The following is a 17,193-nucleotide window of genomic DNA, read 5'->3' on the forward strand; positions in this document are numbered from 1 at the left end:
GTTTCAGCCAAGTCAGCGACCCACTGAACTTGGCAAAGCACAAACCTAGAATAATTGACAGTTCCTGCCCCAGAGAGTTTACAGTCAAAATGACAAGATAACTGGTGGACGCAAGAAACAAGCGGGCTGGGGTATGGAGGGGAAAAAGACAAGGTAACAAGGGTGTTCCAACAAACTAGCTGTGTGAGCAAAATGGCAGTCAAAGAATGTGGGTGTACAATTATTAACAGCCTTGCTAGTCTTCAGCCTGTGGCTCTTTTCTAGGCTGCTCCCGGATACCACATGGCTAAAATGATCATCAAACTCATTACAGCTGTGGGTCATGTGGTGAACAATGACCCTGTGGTTGGAAACAAGTTGAAAGTCATCTTTCTGGAGAACTACCGAGTGTCCCTGGCTGAAAAAGGTAAAGTGCTCAGGGCCGTGGGAGAGGCTGCACGCGCAGTATGGTTTGGAGGAGGACGTAACTGCCATTACAATAAAGCTGCCAAGTAATTTTAGATCAGCCTGTCTAATTGGGTGCAGAGTTAAGATTTTTCTTCCCTACCTAGAGCTTGTACACTCTGCTGCTTATATGTAGACCCACGAGCCGAAGCACAGCTGGAAGGGTTAACAGCAGTTTCCCTTTCAGAGTGAGCGAGAGTGTGGGTATGTTCTTCCACTTTGTTACCTGGATTGACAAGCTACTACTTCACCGCTTTTTCTGTGCGTGTGCAGGTGCGTGCGTGCTTTAAAACAAAACAAGGTTCTCCTGTGGAGCTTACAACTGTAGTTTGTCTCTCATAGCTGTGTCAACACTGCAAGAGCTCTTGAGAGAGAGTTGGATCTTCTAGAGTTGGGTTGTCTTGAAAATTCCTTCTCTGTGCACACTGTGGTGGTAAAATAAACCAGCAATTCAAACAGCAAGAATAAGTCTCCTAAACACAAACACTGCCTAAGAACTGCAGAGGAGAATGGTCTCTGATCTAGAGTTCTCCAAGCAGTGTGCAATCTTACCTGGTATAAGTTGTTTTTTTATGATGATTTAGGAATGAAGCTATGGCCAGAATTCTAAGGCCCTGATCCTGCAAGAGGATCTATGCAGACCTCTGTATGGATTCAGCGTTCTATCTACACAGAGCCAGTTGTAGGATCAGGAGCCTAAGTTTGAAAACATGTATTCTGAAGGATGGATTTAAAAAGTGTCCATGTCGATTAGGAAGCTGCAACAGGCTGGTATGTCCTGCCAGTGTCTTTTTAAAGCCAGGTCCCAATCTGCAGCCAACTTTTCAATCAGTATAAATCCCTAGAACTAGGAGCCAACACAACACCAATCCGAGGATGCTAATGGATGCTGCTCTTAAACTGGGCAGTGATGCCAAGGATGGATTCCTGTTTAGACTTTAAATTGACTCTCCTGGAATTAGGAACGAAGCCAGTAATTATGAACCTCTTAATGAATTTTATTGGCAGTGATTCCAGCGACCGACCTGTCTGAACAGATTTCCACAGCAGGCACTGAAGCATCTGGTACAGGAAACATGAAATTCATGCTGAATGGAGCCCTGACCATTGGGACCATGGATGGAGCAAATGTTGAAATGGCAGAGGAGGCTGGAGAAGAGAACTTGTTCATCTTTGGCATGAGGATCCAGGATGTTGCAGAGCTGGACAAGAAAGGGTGAGGTTCTTGTATAGCATTACATGAAGGAGAGCTTTGAGGGAGGGGGGGGAAAAAAAACAAGCCAGTCCCCTGGGCTGGGCCTTTATACCAATGAAGCTTTGAATCACACTGCTGGCCAACAGCTCCAAAACTTGTCTCTCTCATCAGCAGCAGTTGATCCAATAATAGGTATTACCTCACCCACCTTGTGTGTGTCATATCCTGATCCAACATGACTACAATCACTCTGAACTTCAGCCTTTGTGCATTCAGATTGCTGCTTGGCTTGCAAGCCCAGCCTTGGAGGGTAGCTTTGCTCAAAGAAGGGGCATTGCTGTAATCCAGCCTTGGAGGCTGCATAGGCATGGGTTTACCTTGGCAAGGAACAAAGCCATTAGGAAGTGGTGCAACTTCTGAATACCATGCAGGTGGAAAGAGCTGCCCTTAAAGGGCTGTGGCATCAGAAGGACTACAGCAGTAGAGGGCACCAGAGCACCGGACTAGTGAATTAACTGTGGCAGTAGGTGAAATTAGCTTCAGGATTCATCACTGTTAAATTGTTAGAACAAATAGATGTTTAAAATGGCTTGTTAAACATCTTCCCCCTCTGCACCTCAGGTACAATGCTCAGGAATACTATGACAAGCTTCCTGAATTGAAGCAGGCCATTGATCAGATCAAGAGTGGCTTCTTCTCTCCAATGCAACCTGACCTTTTCAATGAAGTGACCAACATGCTGTTCCACCATGACAGGTAGGAACCACCTCTGAGGCAGGAGATGGCTTAGTGGTATCAGCATTCAGTTCAAAATACCTGTGTTCCCTGGCACCAAGTAGAGACCCCAGCAGGGTCCATTTAGGTCTTCATCCTTCCAAAGGGGGGGGGGGGGGGGGCAGGGAAGGTGTTTTTTGATGTGGCTTGAGGAACTGAAGTCCAGTCTCCTCCATTCAGTCCATGGCACTTATCAGTTTGCTGCAGTATATTTAGCCAAAACTCTTTGGAGCACAGATTTGCAATGTACTGGCTGCCACTTATCTTCCTTACTGTCACGCTCTCCCCCCGAGGTGACTGTATTTCAGAGTGCTATACTGATGAAAAAGCAATTTAGGATCCTTTGGGGGTGAAAGGCTCTCTCTCCAATTCTAACATTTTAGAACTGATATAGAATTGATTTTTAGCAGTTTTTTTTATATTCCTATTGGGAACATAAAACTGATATATTTGGGCACAAGCCTTTGTCACAAGTGTATGCAGATGATGTTCCTGTGCTGTGAGGTTTCTTAAATAGCCTTTTTGAATGGTACAGCCTGTATTTCTCCTAGAATATGAACAGTAACCAGGATGTCACTTGCTGCTCTTTCCCTATTTCAGGCCAGGAGGAGGGTGTTTTGTCTCTTGCAGTGCTTGGACTAAAAGCTCTCTGTGACAGAGAATGTTGTACCTATTATGTGGGCAGCTACTTTGAAATTGTAGGCACTATGGGAGTACATAATGTTAGCTCCCATGACATCTCGTCTTCCTTGAATGTCTGGTGTACCATTGTCTCAGTTGGTCTGTACTATCCCTCTTTCCATTGACAACTCGATACAGGCCAGGATGGGGGTTAGTTCTAGGCAAACAAGTTGAAGACTTTCAAACAGGTCAGGAATACATGTTTTGTGAAGTATTTCCCCGTTTGTGTCAATTCTCAGCTCTAAAGAGGGCAGATCACTGAGCATTAGTTTTTTATTTATTAGTTAGCTGTCACCCAGGTATTTAAAATGTCTGTAGGAGCAGGGTGAGTGACTTGCACTTTTTTCTTTGCTCTAATAGGTTTAAAGTATTTGCAGATTATGAGGCATATGTCAAATGCCAAGACAAAGTCAGCCAGCTGTATATGGTAAGAATGGGACAGGAACAATCCAGGGTGGGCTGGAATGGGGTTGGATCCCTACTGCAAGTTAGAACATCTTGAAAGCTGCTCTTAACTTGTTCCAGGGCATATTGGGTTAATCTGGTAAATCCCCTGCTATAACCCACTGTATCTACTGGTTTGGGTGAGGTAGATCTAGCCCACTGCATCTATCTGTAGAGACTTACCAGTTATTGAATATAATGGCAGATTGAGCGCTGATTTTTTTAGAGCTTAACTGAGGATAGTGACCTGACTTCTGCCTGTCTCCCATCAGTTGGGTGGCTGAGGGAGCAAGAAACTTGCAATCTGCTGGAGGCTATAGCCTGCTTGGGGGCCCTGCTCTGCAAATTGCTCACTAAGATCTCCATTAGCAAAAATGTATTTGAGCCAATTGGCTCTTCAGAAAGCTGGCATTGTTCACTATGCGCTCAAGCAGAGCAGCTGATCCTGAGCAGTGTGCAAAGCTTTGTGTCCAAATACTTAAATATGAAAGTGACCTTCAGGCATGTCTTCACTGGAAGAGGATCATGTAGGCCAGCAACTTGGAGAGGTTTGGTTGGCACAGCACAAGTTTTTCTAAAATTGCCCTTACTCAAACTTTAGACACTTTCCCTGTTGGGTACTATAGTAATGCTGCTGTTCCCTTCAAGGCTGGTGTCTAACCATAGTCCTAGATAGGAGTTTACCAGTCCTTTCAGGCACTTGGTAGAACAGATACAATTCCTGCAAGGACTATCAGCATTCATGTGATGTGATCTGGTCTATCCACAGAACGCTAAGGAGTGGACCAAACTAGTTATTAGAAACATAGCTGCCTCTGGGAAGTTCTCCAGTGACAGGACCATTAAGGAATATGCCCGGGATATCTGGAATGTGGAGCCTTCTGACACAAAGATTCCTCCACCTAATGAACCAAGGGATGTGGCTGATGACAAGAATTCCAGTTGTACAACTGAAAAGCTGAAAATGTAGTTCTGAGAAGACTCTGCTGTGCAAGCTGTCTCTAGTAAGGATGTGGTGTAAGCATTGTTACATACATACATTCCCATAATGGTTTAGTGGATATCTTTTTATTGTCTTTCAGGTTTCTGAGTCAAGGTGTTAGGAATGTTCAAATACAACTGCTTGCTTTCAGGGCTGGAATAAAAGTGCCAATTGAAATATCCACTGCACTCACTGTGGTTTACTTAAGCCTAAAGTCAGAACCTGGGATTGCTTGTGTAGACTCAGCCTGGTGATTTTACTGTACCTGTCCTCAAGGCAGATGTTACATAAAATGTCACAAGGGAAGTAGGGGGAGGAAGGAAGGAAACTAGGCCTAACTAGACACAAGTAGTAATAGGCTTCCTCAGGAGCAAGGGTGATAGTTTACAGCAAGGGAGGTTTTGGTCAGTTTTTCCTTCTACTGAAACAAAGCCTATTACTAAGTGTTGTAACTGCAGGGGGCACAGAACACTGCCCTTAACTGCTACCTTTCCTCAAGACTGAGCATGCACAGTTCTAACCTTTGATCACTTTCTGTTCTCCCATGGGTTCTAATTTCCTAAAGAACTGGACTTAGCACTGAGGCAGCCTCAGCAGGAGTATTAAGAGCAGGATAATTACCTCCCCACCTTAATACAAACACTCAGATCCTTTCCAGCCTGCCACTGGACAGCCCTCTATGAACACTGGCCTCATCCCTACCCCATAGTCATACTCCAGATATTAAGCACCCTGTTCCTACTAAGGTGTTAAGATAAAGTCCAATTCTGTGCTGACTAGTAACTTGACTACACAATTTGGAGTTTCACAGATGTGATGTCTGTAAAAATAGCCATAAAGGGGCTTATCACTTCAAAAACTGCTTACATTTAGTGCAGCCCTTAGTTTTAAGCTCTTAAGTTGTGTAAACTCTTTGTCCTACCTGGGTACAGCTTAGGGCAGGGGGAAGCTATTTTGCCAGTAGCAGGTCTGTCTACACAAATGTAGAGAGTCCATTTGCTGATTAAAATCAAATCAACTTTCTAGTGTAGTTTTGTTGAAAGTCTCTGCCACAATGTGGCTGCAGCTGCAAGTGTGCCCATGGTGACTCACATACATTGCAGTAGCTGGTATCACTTGATGTTCTTCAGGAAGTCTCTGCAACAAAACAAGTGTAACATTAAACTATCCCATTCTACTGGCTAAATGTTTAATATGTATCTTCCCCTGAAAGAAGGTAAGTTAAAGACCAGATAAACTTGTCCTGTATTAGTATACCACAGGGTCTTGTTCTGCAGGCCTCTTAAGGACTGTGATCATTAGATGCTGGGCTGAGTACTCCAGTAACTATTGAATTGACCCTCAAAAGGAAGCAGCAGCCAGTGCCTCTGTAATAACCTATGAAGGGCTGAGGGCTCCTGATAAAGTGTTGCAAGAGCTAGGTACTCACTATACTAGGGATTCCCACACTTGTACACACAGCCCCCAGAGATCTCAGATGCAGGATACAGGGGAGAAAGTAGATTCATTGCATTTTCAGAGTAGGTCTTCCAGCTGAAGCTTTAAAACTGAATGTTAAACACCAATACTTACTTCAACATGTACCTATGTGAACACAGATACTGCACTCTAAAATACTCCTAGGGAAATTCTGCACATTGTCAACATAAGACTATATAATCATGCATTTCAATTTTGGTAGTTTTTCAAAATACCAGTCAGCAAGTATGTTTAACAATACAGGAGTAGAGATTAAAAAACCACCTCTGACAACCCAGTTCTGCCTGCCCTCCCCCCTGGCAGAGGGAGAAACAGCCTGATGCTGGGTCCCAAGCTGATTAGGAGTTTCCTGCACACCCCCCTCCTTCCTTCAGGGCAGGTGGAGAACTATGGATGCCCAGAACATACTGTAGAAGGAAGTGTGTGTGTGGTGACTCACTTAACATAGTTAAGATGCATTTTTCAGGAACATATGTGAAATAAAGCAAATCCAATTTCCCCATAAGAATTAATGTAAATTTGGGGGGGGGGTTAGGTTCCAGACAAACTTTCACCAGACAAGACAAATCTACACTAAGTTTTAAACAATTGTAAACTGTTTATACACAGCAATGAATGATGTGAAGCTTGGTTGAGGTGGAGGAGTCAGAGGGTGGGATATTTCCTAGGGAATGTCTTGCTGCTAAATGATGAACTAGCACTTGGCTGAGCCCTCAAGGGTTAATACACTTAACATTGCCTCACACTCTACAAGGCAGCACAGAGGAAACAATAGATACAGGGCAATATCTGCAAACACTTCCCTGCAAAAACTGAACATGATGAGCCCCCACTATCCTGCTGGAGCACACTACTCCCTCCTCCTGACAGCGCACACACAGCTAAAGGTGCCAACTTTCTAAAGTGCTGCAAGGGTGTATGCATGAGGCAGGCAGGCAGGCATTGCCCCTTTAAGCAGCTCAGACAGGAAGCAACAGCTTCCAGCAAGCTGCCCTGTCCCCTCCTCTGCTTTGTGGAGAGAGGGTATAGAGCAGGGGGGACATCTTGATATCAGCCCCCCTCTCCCCTGCAGGAAGCTCCCAGGAGAGGGCAGGGCAGGAGCAGCACAGCAGAACTGCTACTGGGCAGCTGCTGAGCCACATACCTTGGCTTACAGGGAAGTTGGGGGATTGGTTCTAATCCTAGGGTGACCAGATGTCCCAATTTTGGGGTGTCCTATATAGGTTCCTTTTACACCCCACCCCCCTCCCACTGGTCACCCTATCTAATCCAGTGGACAAAGCAGGCAGATGCCAAACATAAGGGAGCACTGTGTAACTTTAAATGAGCACGTTCCCTAAACAATCAGCTATGAAACAACACTAACCTGCACAACGTTAAGTGAGGAGTTACCGTATTTGCAAGATGGACTCTGCCAGGTCCAGCAGCCCCTAGTGGTAGCCCTCAGCTCCCTACTGGGATTGTGTGCACACAACTTAATTGCTGTGCAAATTCTACATTGTGCAGAATTGCCCCATAAAGTAGTAAGTGAAATATGGACAGATGCAAAGAGCAGCTCATGTTAACACAGCAATGAGAAGGATAAGGGGTATATAGTAAGAATAGACTAGTTTAGCTGACCAATAGCACAGTTGTATGTCACAGGGAAGAATGATTGCTGTGCTTTCCCAGGGAAGCCAGAGGACTCTTCCCAGCAGAGTGACCAGGATCTATACTGAGGGTGAGGAAAAGCAACAGGCCCCTTGACTAGCATAAGCCCTTGACCAAGGGTAAATTTTCAGAGCATCTTTTACGATAGATTTGACTGGGGAAGAGGTAGCAGCATTATCCCCACTTGTTAAAAAAAAACAGAAGCAAAGGGTAAAAGTATCTTGCAAGCAGCAGCCCACCTCCCAGAGCTTGGAACAGACCACCAGTCTCCTCCTGAATTGCCCCATGCTTCCCCCTCAGCAACAAGAATTGATGCTGCTAAGGCTGGGAAGAGTTTGAGTTACCATGGCAGGCAGAGCTGCTAGCAGGTGCTACAGACTCTTGCTTCCCAATAGTCACTCATGCAGATGTCCAAGTCCCCATCAGTTGAACTAGTGCTTGGAGACTAGCTCTGTGGCTGAATAGGAAGTTAATCGCACAGCCCTGTGAACTAGCCTATCCAGCTCTAGGGCTAAGGTCAAAGCCCTGGCCGAGTCACTGCTTTGCTCACCTGTTAAGGGTGCCAGTTGCAAACCCCCTTCTACGTCCACAGCTAGACAGCAGCTGCTAACTAGTTGGGTACAGACCTGGGCAGGCTTTTCAGCTGAGAGGGACACTTGCCCTTACCCACCCCACAGAACAAGCTACTTTATAAACAAGCTAATTTGACAGCAGAGTCACCTGCTGGCATTACTTACTTCACAATGTGTGGCAGTTCTGGATCCGAACAGATGTTTTCATGGGCTAAGCCCAGCTTCTCTGGAAAGGCAACAAACTTGACCTTGTCTTTGTTCTCATAGGAGTGGAGAGCAATCTCAACAAGCTAGGATGGTGGGGGTGGGGGGAGGAGAAGAGAGAGAGAGAGAGAATCTTCTACATGTCATTTAGACTTTTAGAGTACAGTTAAGTGAATTCTAATGGCTTCTCTCTGTAGGTAGTTTACATGGCCCTCTTCACCACAGTATGAGCACTTAATGGCTTCATTAATGCCCCTGTAGCCTAGGGCAGTGCTGTTAACCCCATCTCTCTGATGGGGCAGAAGGATGGGATCAGGCAGGTCACTTACCCAAGACCACCACCGCCTGACCTTGGGCATTGAGGCTAGGTCACTTGAAAATCCAGTGCTTTATCCACTAGACCTGCTTCTCTTCCTTAACCACCACCTAGCCCACTGCTGATCCAGTTTCATGCACATAGAGGTACACTCACTTCTCCCCAAAAGTAGCTAATATTAAGGGGAAAACAGCACTGAAGGCCCCAACAAGAATTCTTTAGCATGCAGAAGCCTTGTTAGTTTTACTTGACCTACAAAGGTTTGGATATGGTCATTGAGCTGGAATATCAGGGCGATTCCTTTGATAGGCACGCCATAATTCCTTCCCATTGAATCAATCAATTCATACACTTCCATGTACTGCAGCAGTGATTACTCAGCTCACAGAACACTTGGCATGCTGGCTTTTTGAACACTGCTGTCACATCAGGCTTAAGTTCATGAACTTGATTGCTTTAGACTAAGGCTGTCAGACAATTAAGAATGGCAATTAATCAAGATTAAAAGTAGTTGCTATTAATTGCACTGTTAAATAGAATACCAATTTAACTCAGCAGAGACGTACATCCTCCGGAATGGTAGCTGCAGCATGAAGAGGCCCAAGTATCTTGCAACCCGAGTACTACAATGCCATGTGAATGCTGCTTCTCGCTTTCAGGTGATATTGTAAATAAGTTAGCAGTGTCTCCCATAAACGTAAACAAACTTGTCTGTCTTAGCAATTGGCTGAAGCAGGACTGAGTGGACTTGTAGGCTCTAAAGTTTTGCATTGTTTTGAGTGCAGTTGTGTAAAAAGAAAAAGCCATGCATAAATTGCACTTTCACAATAAAAATTGCACTATAGCACTTGTGTGAGGTGAATTGAAAAATACTATTTTTCACAGTACAAATATTTGCAATTAAAAATATGAAGTGAGACCTGTACACGTCCTAGTGTGTTGTAACTGAAATCCATGTATTTGAAAGTGTAGAAACACATCCAAAATATAAATTTAAAGTTAACAGTACAATTAAAACTGCAAGTAATCAGTTAATTTGTTTGGAGTTAAATCACTGGCGTTCACTGCCGTTGCTAGCCCTACTAGTATTCCTTTCCATTTTCCCAACCATCGTGCAACAATCGGGTTCCTTTCTGCAAGGTACTTCAAGAAAAAACGCACCCACCTCCATGAAGACTAGCACCTTAACATTCTATCGGGGTGAATATCAAGCTTAAAGACAAACCAAGTAGATCAAAAGGTTCCTCTATAGCCATGAAATCAATGAAAGGTCTTTCAGAACTCACAGTAGAGACAAGAGAAAGGCCCAGACAGTTACTCACTGCTGCGGCAGCCTGGATGCCCTTCTTTACACGGAGTCTGGTTAACAGTGCTCCAGCCCTGCCTTATGACTCGATCCTAGAGCTGACACGCTCACTCCGAGGCAGGATCTCTCTGAACTAGTCTGCCTGCCTAAGGGTCCAGGTCTAGGCACAACTGTTCAGGCCATGGCAGTTGTTTCTAGGCTGGAGTCAGCTGGATAATGGGAATGTTCAGTAGTACAGGGAAGCAGCAAGACCTGCCTCCAGGGTACTCGTCATGAGGGGAATTAAGGGATGTTGAAGGGGAAGTGGTGGCTATAGCCTAGCAGTGGGGGCTGGTAGCAGTTCATACACACAAGGCACTTACTCAAGTTCCCTGCAAGCTGCGTGGTCACCCTGCGGCCTACTTAGCACCACGCAGGCGCTCAGGGAACCTGCCCAGGGACCTGCTGCAGGAGGGGTGCCCCTCCCCCAGCCATGGGGGCTCGGGGAGGGGCACCCCTCCTGCAGCCCCATAGGTGCCTCCCTGGCCCAGGTGCTGCTGCAAGGAGAGAGAGCTGGGAGGGGAAGTAGTCTCTTCCCCACTGTAGCCCCTGAGCACCCCCTCATCCCTAGCCCCACCCCAGAGCCTGCATCCCCAGCTGGAGCCCTCACCCCTGCACCCAACCCTGAGCCCCTCATCTCCAGCCCACAACCCCTGAACCCAGCCCTGAGCCCCTCATCCCCAGCCCCACCCCCCCCAGACAGAGCCCTCCCACACTCTAAACCCCTTGGCCCCACCACATGAGTTTTATGTGCTCCAGTATGAAGGCGATGTGTCTTTTTGGTGCACATAACAAAATTCATTCTGCACATGGGTGGGAAAAAAAATCTATGGGAACACTACTTACACCCATGGGAGATACTGCTCTGTTGTGCTGAAAGGGCTGCACTCCCCACCCCCTTCCCGCCCCCCCACATAAAAACCTCTGTGTTGCATGGAATTTTTATGCATGGTGTTAAACACAGCACATACAAAGTCAATGTAGATTCTTCTCAGTGAGCGGCATACAAAGGAATCTACAATTATACATGATGCCACTGCTGGTAACAGGGCCCGTTTGTAAAACAGAACGGTCTCAGACTTCCTTTGGCCTCACCTTTCCCCAATAACCTAACAGCATAGAGAGGTAGAGTTGGCTTTAATCATGAGAAAAGTTACCTTTCTACCCAGGTGCATGGGCAAGACAGGGTCATCTTCTGAATGCAAAATCAAAAGGGGACTGGACAGCACTTTAACACTAAGGGGAAAAAATAGAGCCTGTTAAAGAAACACAGCTTCTGGTTATTTAACCTAGTGCTTACTAACAAGGGCCAGTGTTAGGATCAAAGTTTTGTTAGTAATATTGGTTTGAGGGGTCTCTCCCAGCCCAAAGTGCTATGCTGTTTAGCTACAGTTTGTACCTTTAAGATTTAAGAGGAGAGAGCACTGAGTTTTTAAAGGCAGACAGGAGCAGAACATTATGTGCACAAAGAGCATAGAAACATCTGAATTTCAGGACACTGCAGATGCCAGAAATACCCTCCCCCCTACACACATTAGACAAATGCTGAAGACTAGAAGTCCTAAATACTATCCCCTCTTTGTAATCACTTGGAATAATGGACTTTACACTCAAATCACTGGTGATGCTGCTTGCAGCAAAAGTCAAAGTGACAGCTCTGCAGCAGTTTGGTGGAGGAGTGAGTTCCTACCTCTTCTCAAGATAGTGGACGTCCAGGGGCTGGATAGGTGAGCTCCCCCTATGATGTGTAGGGTGTGCCAGTCTCGAGATGGCCAGTTCATGCTTTGTAGCGTACATATGACAGGGACTCCATGGTAGGAAGAAAGCCTTAATATAGTCACTAGTCCTAGTGTGAAATATTTCTCAGTAGATCAGTCCTCTGTCTCCACCAAACACTTGGCTATGGAAGCAAGGCTGAAAATATGCCTGGCCTAAATTGGTTTATTCTGCTTGACTGGGACAGATGTCATGCTTGTAGCTTCCCTACTCACCCAAACACTTGAGCGGAGAATCTCTGAACGCGCAAGGCTTTCGACACACCTGTGGCTCCGTTTGTCTCATTTGTGAATCGTGCCCAACTCCCATAGATTGGAGTTTCTCACAAAAGCTTCTGCTTTAAAGATTTCTATTCCAAGTGTAACATAAGTTCAGGGCATGTGCCCACATGACAAACAGTTGTTTCTGGCTCAGGGGAAATCAGTTTTCAATTGGAGGGTAAGTGCTTTGACTGACCATCGCTACTAGTGGGACCATCCATTTGAAGTACGTCAGGTTTCAGAATGCACACACAGGTGAACAGGGACGATGCTCTAAGCTAAGGCTTCAGGCTGCCTACTACCCAGCAGCTACGCCTGCTTCAAAGCACACCAGGGAACGGTGTGTGTGTTTTACATCCACGCTTAGTTTGTGGCAAGTGGGGGTGTAGACAAGGCCTTAATGTCAACCAAGGCAGTGTTGTCTCCCTATTTATATTTTCGAGATTTCCTTTACATGCAGGAGAGCTGGACAATTTTTGTAGTGAGAATGGAGATTCCAGGGCAAGGGGATGACTCTCAGGGGCATGCAACTGCAGAACAAAGCCCCGGTGCCTTATTTTATGTGCACTATATCCCTAAACAAGTTAGGGTTCCTCTATGCAATACTCATGAGTTAAGCCGCAGCAGAAAGAAGGCAAGGGAGAGGAGATACATTTAAGTCAGAGGGAGAGAGACAAAGGAAGGTGGCTCCTGGCTGCAGAGAAGGCTCTAGCATCAGGTGGGGCATGACTGCAGAGAGCCAGATCTCAGAGTGAGTTGCAGGCAGAAGGTGGCAAAGGTGAGTTGCACCAAGGCCACAGAATGTTTTGTAAAAGAGGGTGTGTCCTGCTATTGCCAGCGGCCCCAAACCAAAGACGTAAGGAGAGAGACAGCAAGGGAGGAACAGCAGGGAAATGGTAAATAGCTAGAGAGGGTGGAAGAGAACTGCCCTCCTGGTCTCACTTCCTACTGCAGCCATTGTCGGAGCGTGAAAGAACAGAGCCTCTTCTGCGTACAGCTGAGTAATACAGCAAAGCAACAGAAGGCCTACCTGTCTTACACCCACCCCGCGCTATCTGCCGCCCTGCTGTTTGGGCAGAGAGAGAGAGAGAGAGAGAGAGGGGCAAACTCAGATGAGGGACAATAGGACTGAACTTGTCTAAACAGTAACATCTGCAGTCATTTTGTAGGTGACAAAAGCACACGTTTTAGGGGGCAGAAGTCTCTCAGAAAGCTAGTTACTGACATGGGCTAATTTTGATGGGAAAAGAGAGTGTTGTATGAAAAATCTAGCTTCCAAGAGGCTGAGCCTCTCAGTGCCGCCAGTCTCAGCGATTCCTCCACTGTACAGAAGATGGGTTGTAATGTAACCAGAAACAGGACTTTGTTCATAGCAGCTAGCCAGTCCAGCAAGATGACAAGTATTCATGCTTCAAGCAGAACAGTAGGTCCAGAAACGTTACTCACTTCTCATCATTACGGAAAAATATGTCACCCAACGCCATTGAGTCAAGGATTAAGTACTCAAATCCTGGGAATTTACGGTAGATCTATTAAAGAAAGAGGGAGAATTCAATGCAATACTGGGCTAGATGGACCTTTGGTCTGACCCGTATGGCCGTTCTTACGTTCTAACATTAGGGACCCTGTTGTACCTCTTAACTGTCTAGTTTTGCAGGGCATTCAGTTTGTCCCCCTGCATAGTCCCACCCAAGGGATGGGTCCATACTTCACATACATACAGCTTTTTCATTAGAGTAAAACTGAACATGAACAAACTCACCCAAGTATTTACCCTGCCATCGCTATGTAGCACTGACCAGCATTTGACATGTGCTGTTTCTTCAGCACTCATGACAGCTCTGTCAACAAGGGCTTCCCCCTCCCCACCACAACTGAGAAGGTCACTGGTTTTAAAGCCCACTCTCTGGGAACAGAACATCTCCGTTCCAAGTTACGCCTAAAACAGGAGGCCAGGCATGGTGTATCCCGGTGCTGTAGATCTCTTGACCAAATGACAACAACATTTACCCCTCCCAAATCACACTAATTCATTAACAGTAAATGAGATTCTAGCGGGACCCAATTGTGCCAGGTGCTGTACACACAGAACAATTAAGGCTAAGAAATCATCCAGGATTAGTATAAATCCTGTGCAGAGCTGAAGTTCTAGGGCAGCATGCAGGGGTTTGACACATCTCAGAGCACTTCCCAAAGTTAGGAATGTGTTATTGCCATGTTACGGCCAGGCACAGATTAAGTGATTTGCCGGTAGTTACACAGCATGGCAGTGGGACCAGAACCCAGGTCAACTTGTGCCTGTTCCACTGAGATGCAATCCTTCACGCTAAGGAAAGGCAGAATTTCCATCGACAGACTGTGTAAAGCAGCCTGACCATTCGAAGGTCCCCCCCTTCACATGCATTATCACCAGCTTTGATTAACTCCCCCTCCCTTACCTGCATGGAGAACGTTTATAAGACAACTGTTCAGGACCAGAAAGACACAAATTAGTGTCCGCCTCCCTGAGCGGCACCAAAGGCCTGGAAGTGGGGTTACTGTGTCATGTGTACCAAGAGTGAGGCTGGCTTGCATTCTGGGGTGAGCTTGCAGCCCAGGAAGGGGAGGAGTTCCTTAAAGACTGACCCACCTCTGCACTCTAATCCCAGGCAGCTCTGGTAACTGGAGAGGACACCAGATAACTTGGACGGCTCTGGGAGCCCATCTCGGTTACAGCAGCCTCCCCAGGTTGCCCTACAGGCCCCAGCACTGCCGAGAATCTCTGCAGCACTGTGGATTGTAGTCCTACCCCTGACATGCTCCACCCACCAACATGCCCCCACGCCCAGCATGCACCCTAGGCCAGGGCTCGCAAGGCAGCCTTATGGGCTTTCTTCCATGGTCACTGCATCATGTGAATGCCTCCCCAGCCCCTTTACACCACTCCAGGCATTTTACCATGTGGGGCCAGAGCAGGGGGAGGGTCTAATTCTTAATCTTTTGTCCCTTGTTGATTTGCAGGCCAAGAGATACAGTGTTTGGAGGCTGTGGAATACGGTATCATCTCCAATAGGACAGCAGCTTTAGAGCCCACACAAGTTCATGGTGTCCAGAGATTGATTTCATCCCAGAGATAGCCTATTACCAAGGACCTTCCCAGATAAGACTGCCATTGCGTTTCCCACTGCTGAACACTGGTTGATAGCCAGGAGCTACACCAGGTGTCAGACATCTAAATAATGCTCCCTCCCCAGTCCTGCAAGGGAGACGTAGCCGGGCTACTTAGAAAAATCTCACTGGCAACATGCACTTGCTTTCCATGTGCAGCTACTCTAGGATACAGAGAGTCTATGGCCTTACTCTGGTAATGGGGATATGAGCTGCTGCCTCCCGAATGTTGGTGAATGAGGATTCCAGAACGATCAAGTCCACCTGGATGCCTTGGAAAGCGTAAGGAGGTACGAAATGATCAGTTAGGCTTTGGACCATTCGACATCCTTCTTGCTGCCTCCATGCCTCTCACCTGCGTTCCCCCCCACCCCACCCAAAAACCATGCATGAATTAGCAAGTCCAGTATATGAAAGCCAGGTGTTCTCATGTGCTGAGCATCTGTATTACTCTCCCCCTCACACATACAGTGCAAAATTAGGAGATTAGAAACAGTCCCTTGTTCTGCCACTATTCCGAGACTGTGCCTAATGACTGATCCAAAGGTTGCTGGAGTCTTTCCAGTGACTGCAATGAGCTCTGGATCAGGCTCAATCAGCTGGATACTTGGCAAATTAAAGAGGCTGGACAGCAACTTCAAGTTACTGCAGTTTCTAGGTCTGCCCTGCATGGCACTTGGCAGCTGCTGTCTGCTTCCTTGGCACTGTCCAACTCCCCTCCTATGGAGGGGAGTTCCAACAGGTGCAGAGCCAGCTCCCTAGGCCACCCACCCTGCATCCCGCAGCACCCCAAAAATGCCGGAAGCACAGTGCACTTCAGCAGTCCCCAGCTGACAGCCCTTTGGAGCTGAACCTAGCTGATGTGGTGTAGACAAGACCTTAGGTTGCGCTAAATTTGGCCGTGGCCACAGCGAGCTGTGACTGACTCTTGCTCCTCTCAGCTCCACCCAGCTGATGGGCCAACCCCCGGTTATAAACATTTCAGAATTACCTTTTTCTTCAAGCAGTTTCCTTGCAACATTTGTTGCTACTCTGTAAGAAAGGAGCGATGAGTCAGTGATTATGAGGGCAGTGCATTTTAAAAGGAGATGCATCAATTAAGGCCAGAACAGACCATTGGGTTCATCTCACTTGATCCCCTGTATAACACAGCCCAATGGACTCCAATTCCTGCTTCAAGTCCAACAGCAGTGATTAAAATGGGATTTCTTTCAGAAAGATCCAATCTTGACTTAAGTATTTCCAGGGATGGAGAATCCATCACAACCCTTGGTAAATTGTTCCAATGGTTAATTAACAACAAGGGTAAGAATTTGCTCCTTATTTCTAGTCTAAATTTCTCTCTGATCGACTGGAGAGCCCTCTGTGATCAGATTTCTGTTCCCCATGTAGCTACTTTTAGACTAATCAAGACCTTTTCTTTGTTAAGTTAAATAAATTGAGCTCCTTGAGACTATAGCTATCAGGCAGGTTTTCCCCAATCCTTTAATCATTCTTGTGGCTCTTCTCTGAACACTCTCCAGTTTCTCAACATCCTTCTTTAATTGTTGACACCAGAGCTGGACACTATATTCCAGCAGTGGTCACAGCAGTGCCAGATACAGAAGTAAAATAACCTCTGCTCCTATTTGAGATTCCCCTGTTTATACATTAGCATTTTTGGCCACTGCATTGTACTGGGAGCTCATGTTCAGCTTGCATATCCACCATGACCCTTCTTCCCCCCCGCCTTTCTGAGTCTCTGCTTTCCAGGATAGAGTCCCCCCGCCTATAACTATGGCCTACATTCTTTGTTCCTAGATGGTAGGACTTCACATTTGGTTGTACTGTAACATGTTTGCTTATGGCTGCCCAGTTTACCAGGTGATCCCGATCGTTCTGTATCAGTGACCTATACTCTTCAGTATTTACCACTCCCCCAGTC

General features: G+C 46.4%; 2 protein-coding genes across 3 annotated transcripts in view; one reads left to right on the forward strand and one right to left on the reverse strand.

Moving 5' to 3' along the window:
• The window catches only part of PYGL (glycogen phosphorylase L), a 35,726-nt gene extending 30,485 nt beyond the window's left edge, over nucleotides 1-5,241 (forward strand). The window contains exons 17-21 of one of the 2 annotated variants that reach the window (XM_074956543.1): nucleotides 265-406; nucleotides 1,453-1,660; nucleotides 2,261-2,395; nucleotides 3,455-3,521; nucleotides 4,308-5,241. In XM_074956543.1, the coding sequence (XP_074812644.1) occupies nucleotides 265-406; nucleotides 1,453-1,660; nucleotides 2,261-2,395; nucleotides 3,455-3,521; nucleotides 4,308-4,508 (753 nt within the window). In that variant the 3' untranslated portion in view covers nucleotides 4,509-5,241. The remainder of the gene's footprint in view (nucleotides 1-264; nucleotides 407-1,452; nucleotides 1,661-2,260; nucleotides 2,396-3,454; nucleotides 3,522-4,307) is intronic. The other variant, XM_074956542.1, reaches the window with a different exon arrangement.
• Nucleotides 4,588-17,193, reverse strand: part of ABHD12B (abhydrolase domain containing 12B) — a 35,861-nt gene continuing 23,255 nt past the window's right edge. The window contains exons 8-13 of the mRNA XM_074956699.1: nucleotides 16,261-16,301; nucleotides 15,462-15,541; nucleotides 13,569-13,651; nucleotides 11,244-11,322; nucleotides 8,387-8,511; nucleotides 4,588-5,657 (exon numbers count right to left, since the gene is read on the reverse strand). Of these exons, the coding sequence (XP_074812800.1) occupies nucleotides 5,633-5,657; nucleotides 8,387-8,511; nucleotides 11,244-11,322; nucleotides 13,569-13,651; nucleotides 15,462-15,541; nucleotides 16,261-16,301 (433 nt within the window). The 3' untranslated portion in view covers nucleotides 4,588-5,632. The remainder of the gene's footprint in view (nucleotides 5,658-8,386; nucleotides 8,512-11,243; nucleotides 11,323-13,568; nucleotides 13,652-15,461; nucleotides 15,542-16,260; nucleotides 16,302-17,193) is intronic.

This window comes from Natator depressus, chromosome 6 (assembly GCF_965152275.1).
Source record: "Natator depressus isolate rNatDep1 chromosome 6, rNatDep2.hap1, whole genome shotgun sequence".
Lineage (NCBI taxonomy): Eukaryota > Metazoa > Chordata > Testudines > Cheloniidae > Natator > Natator depressus.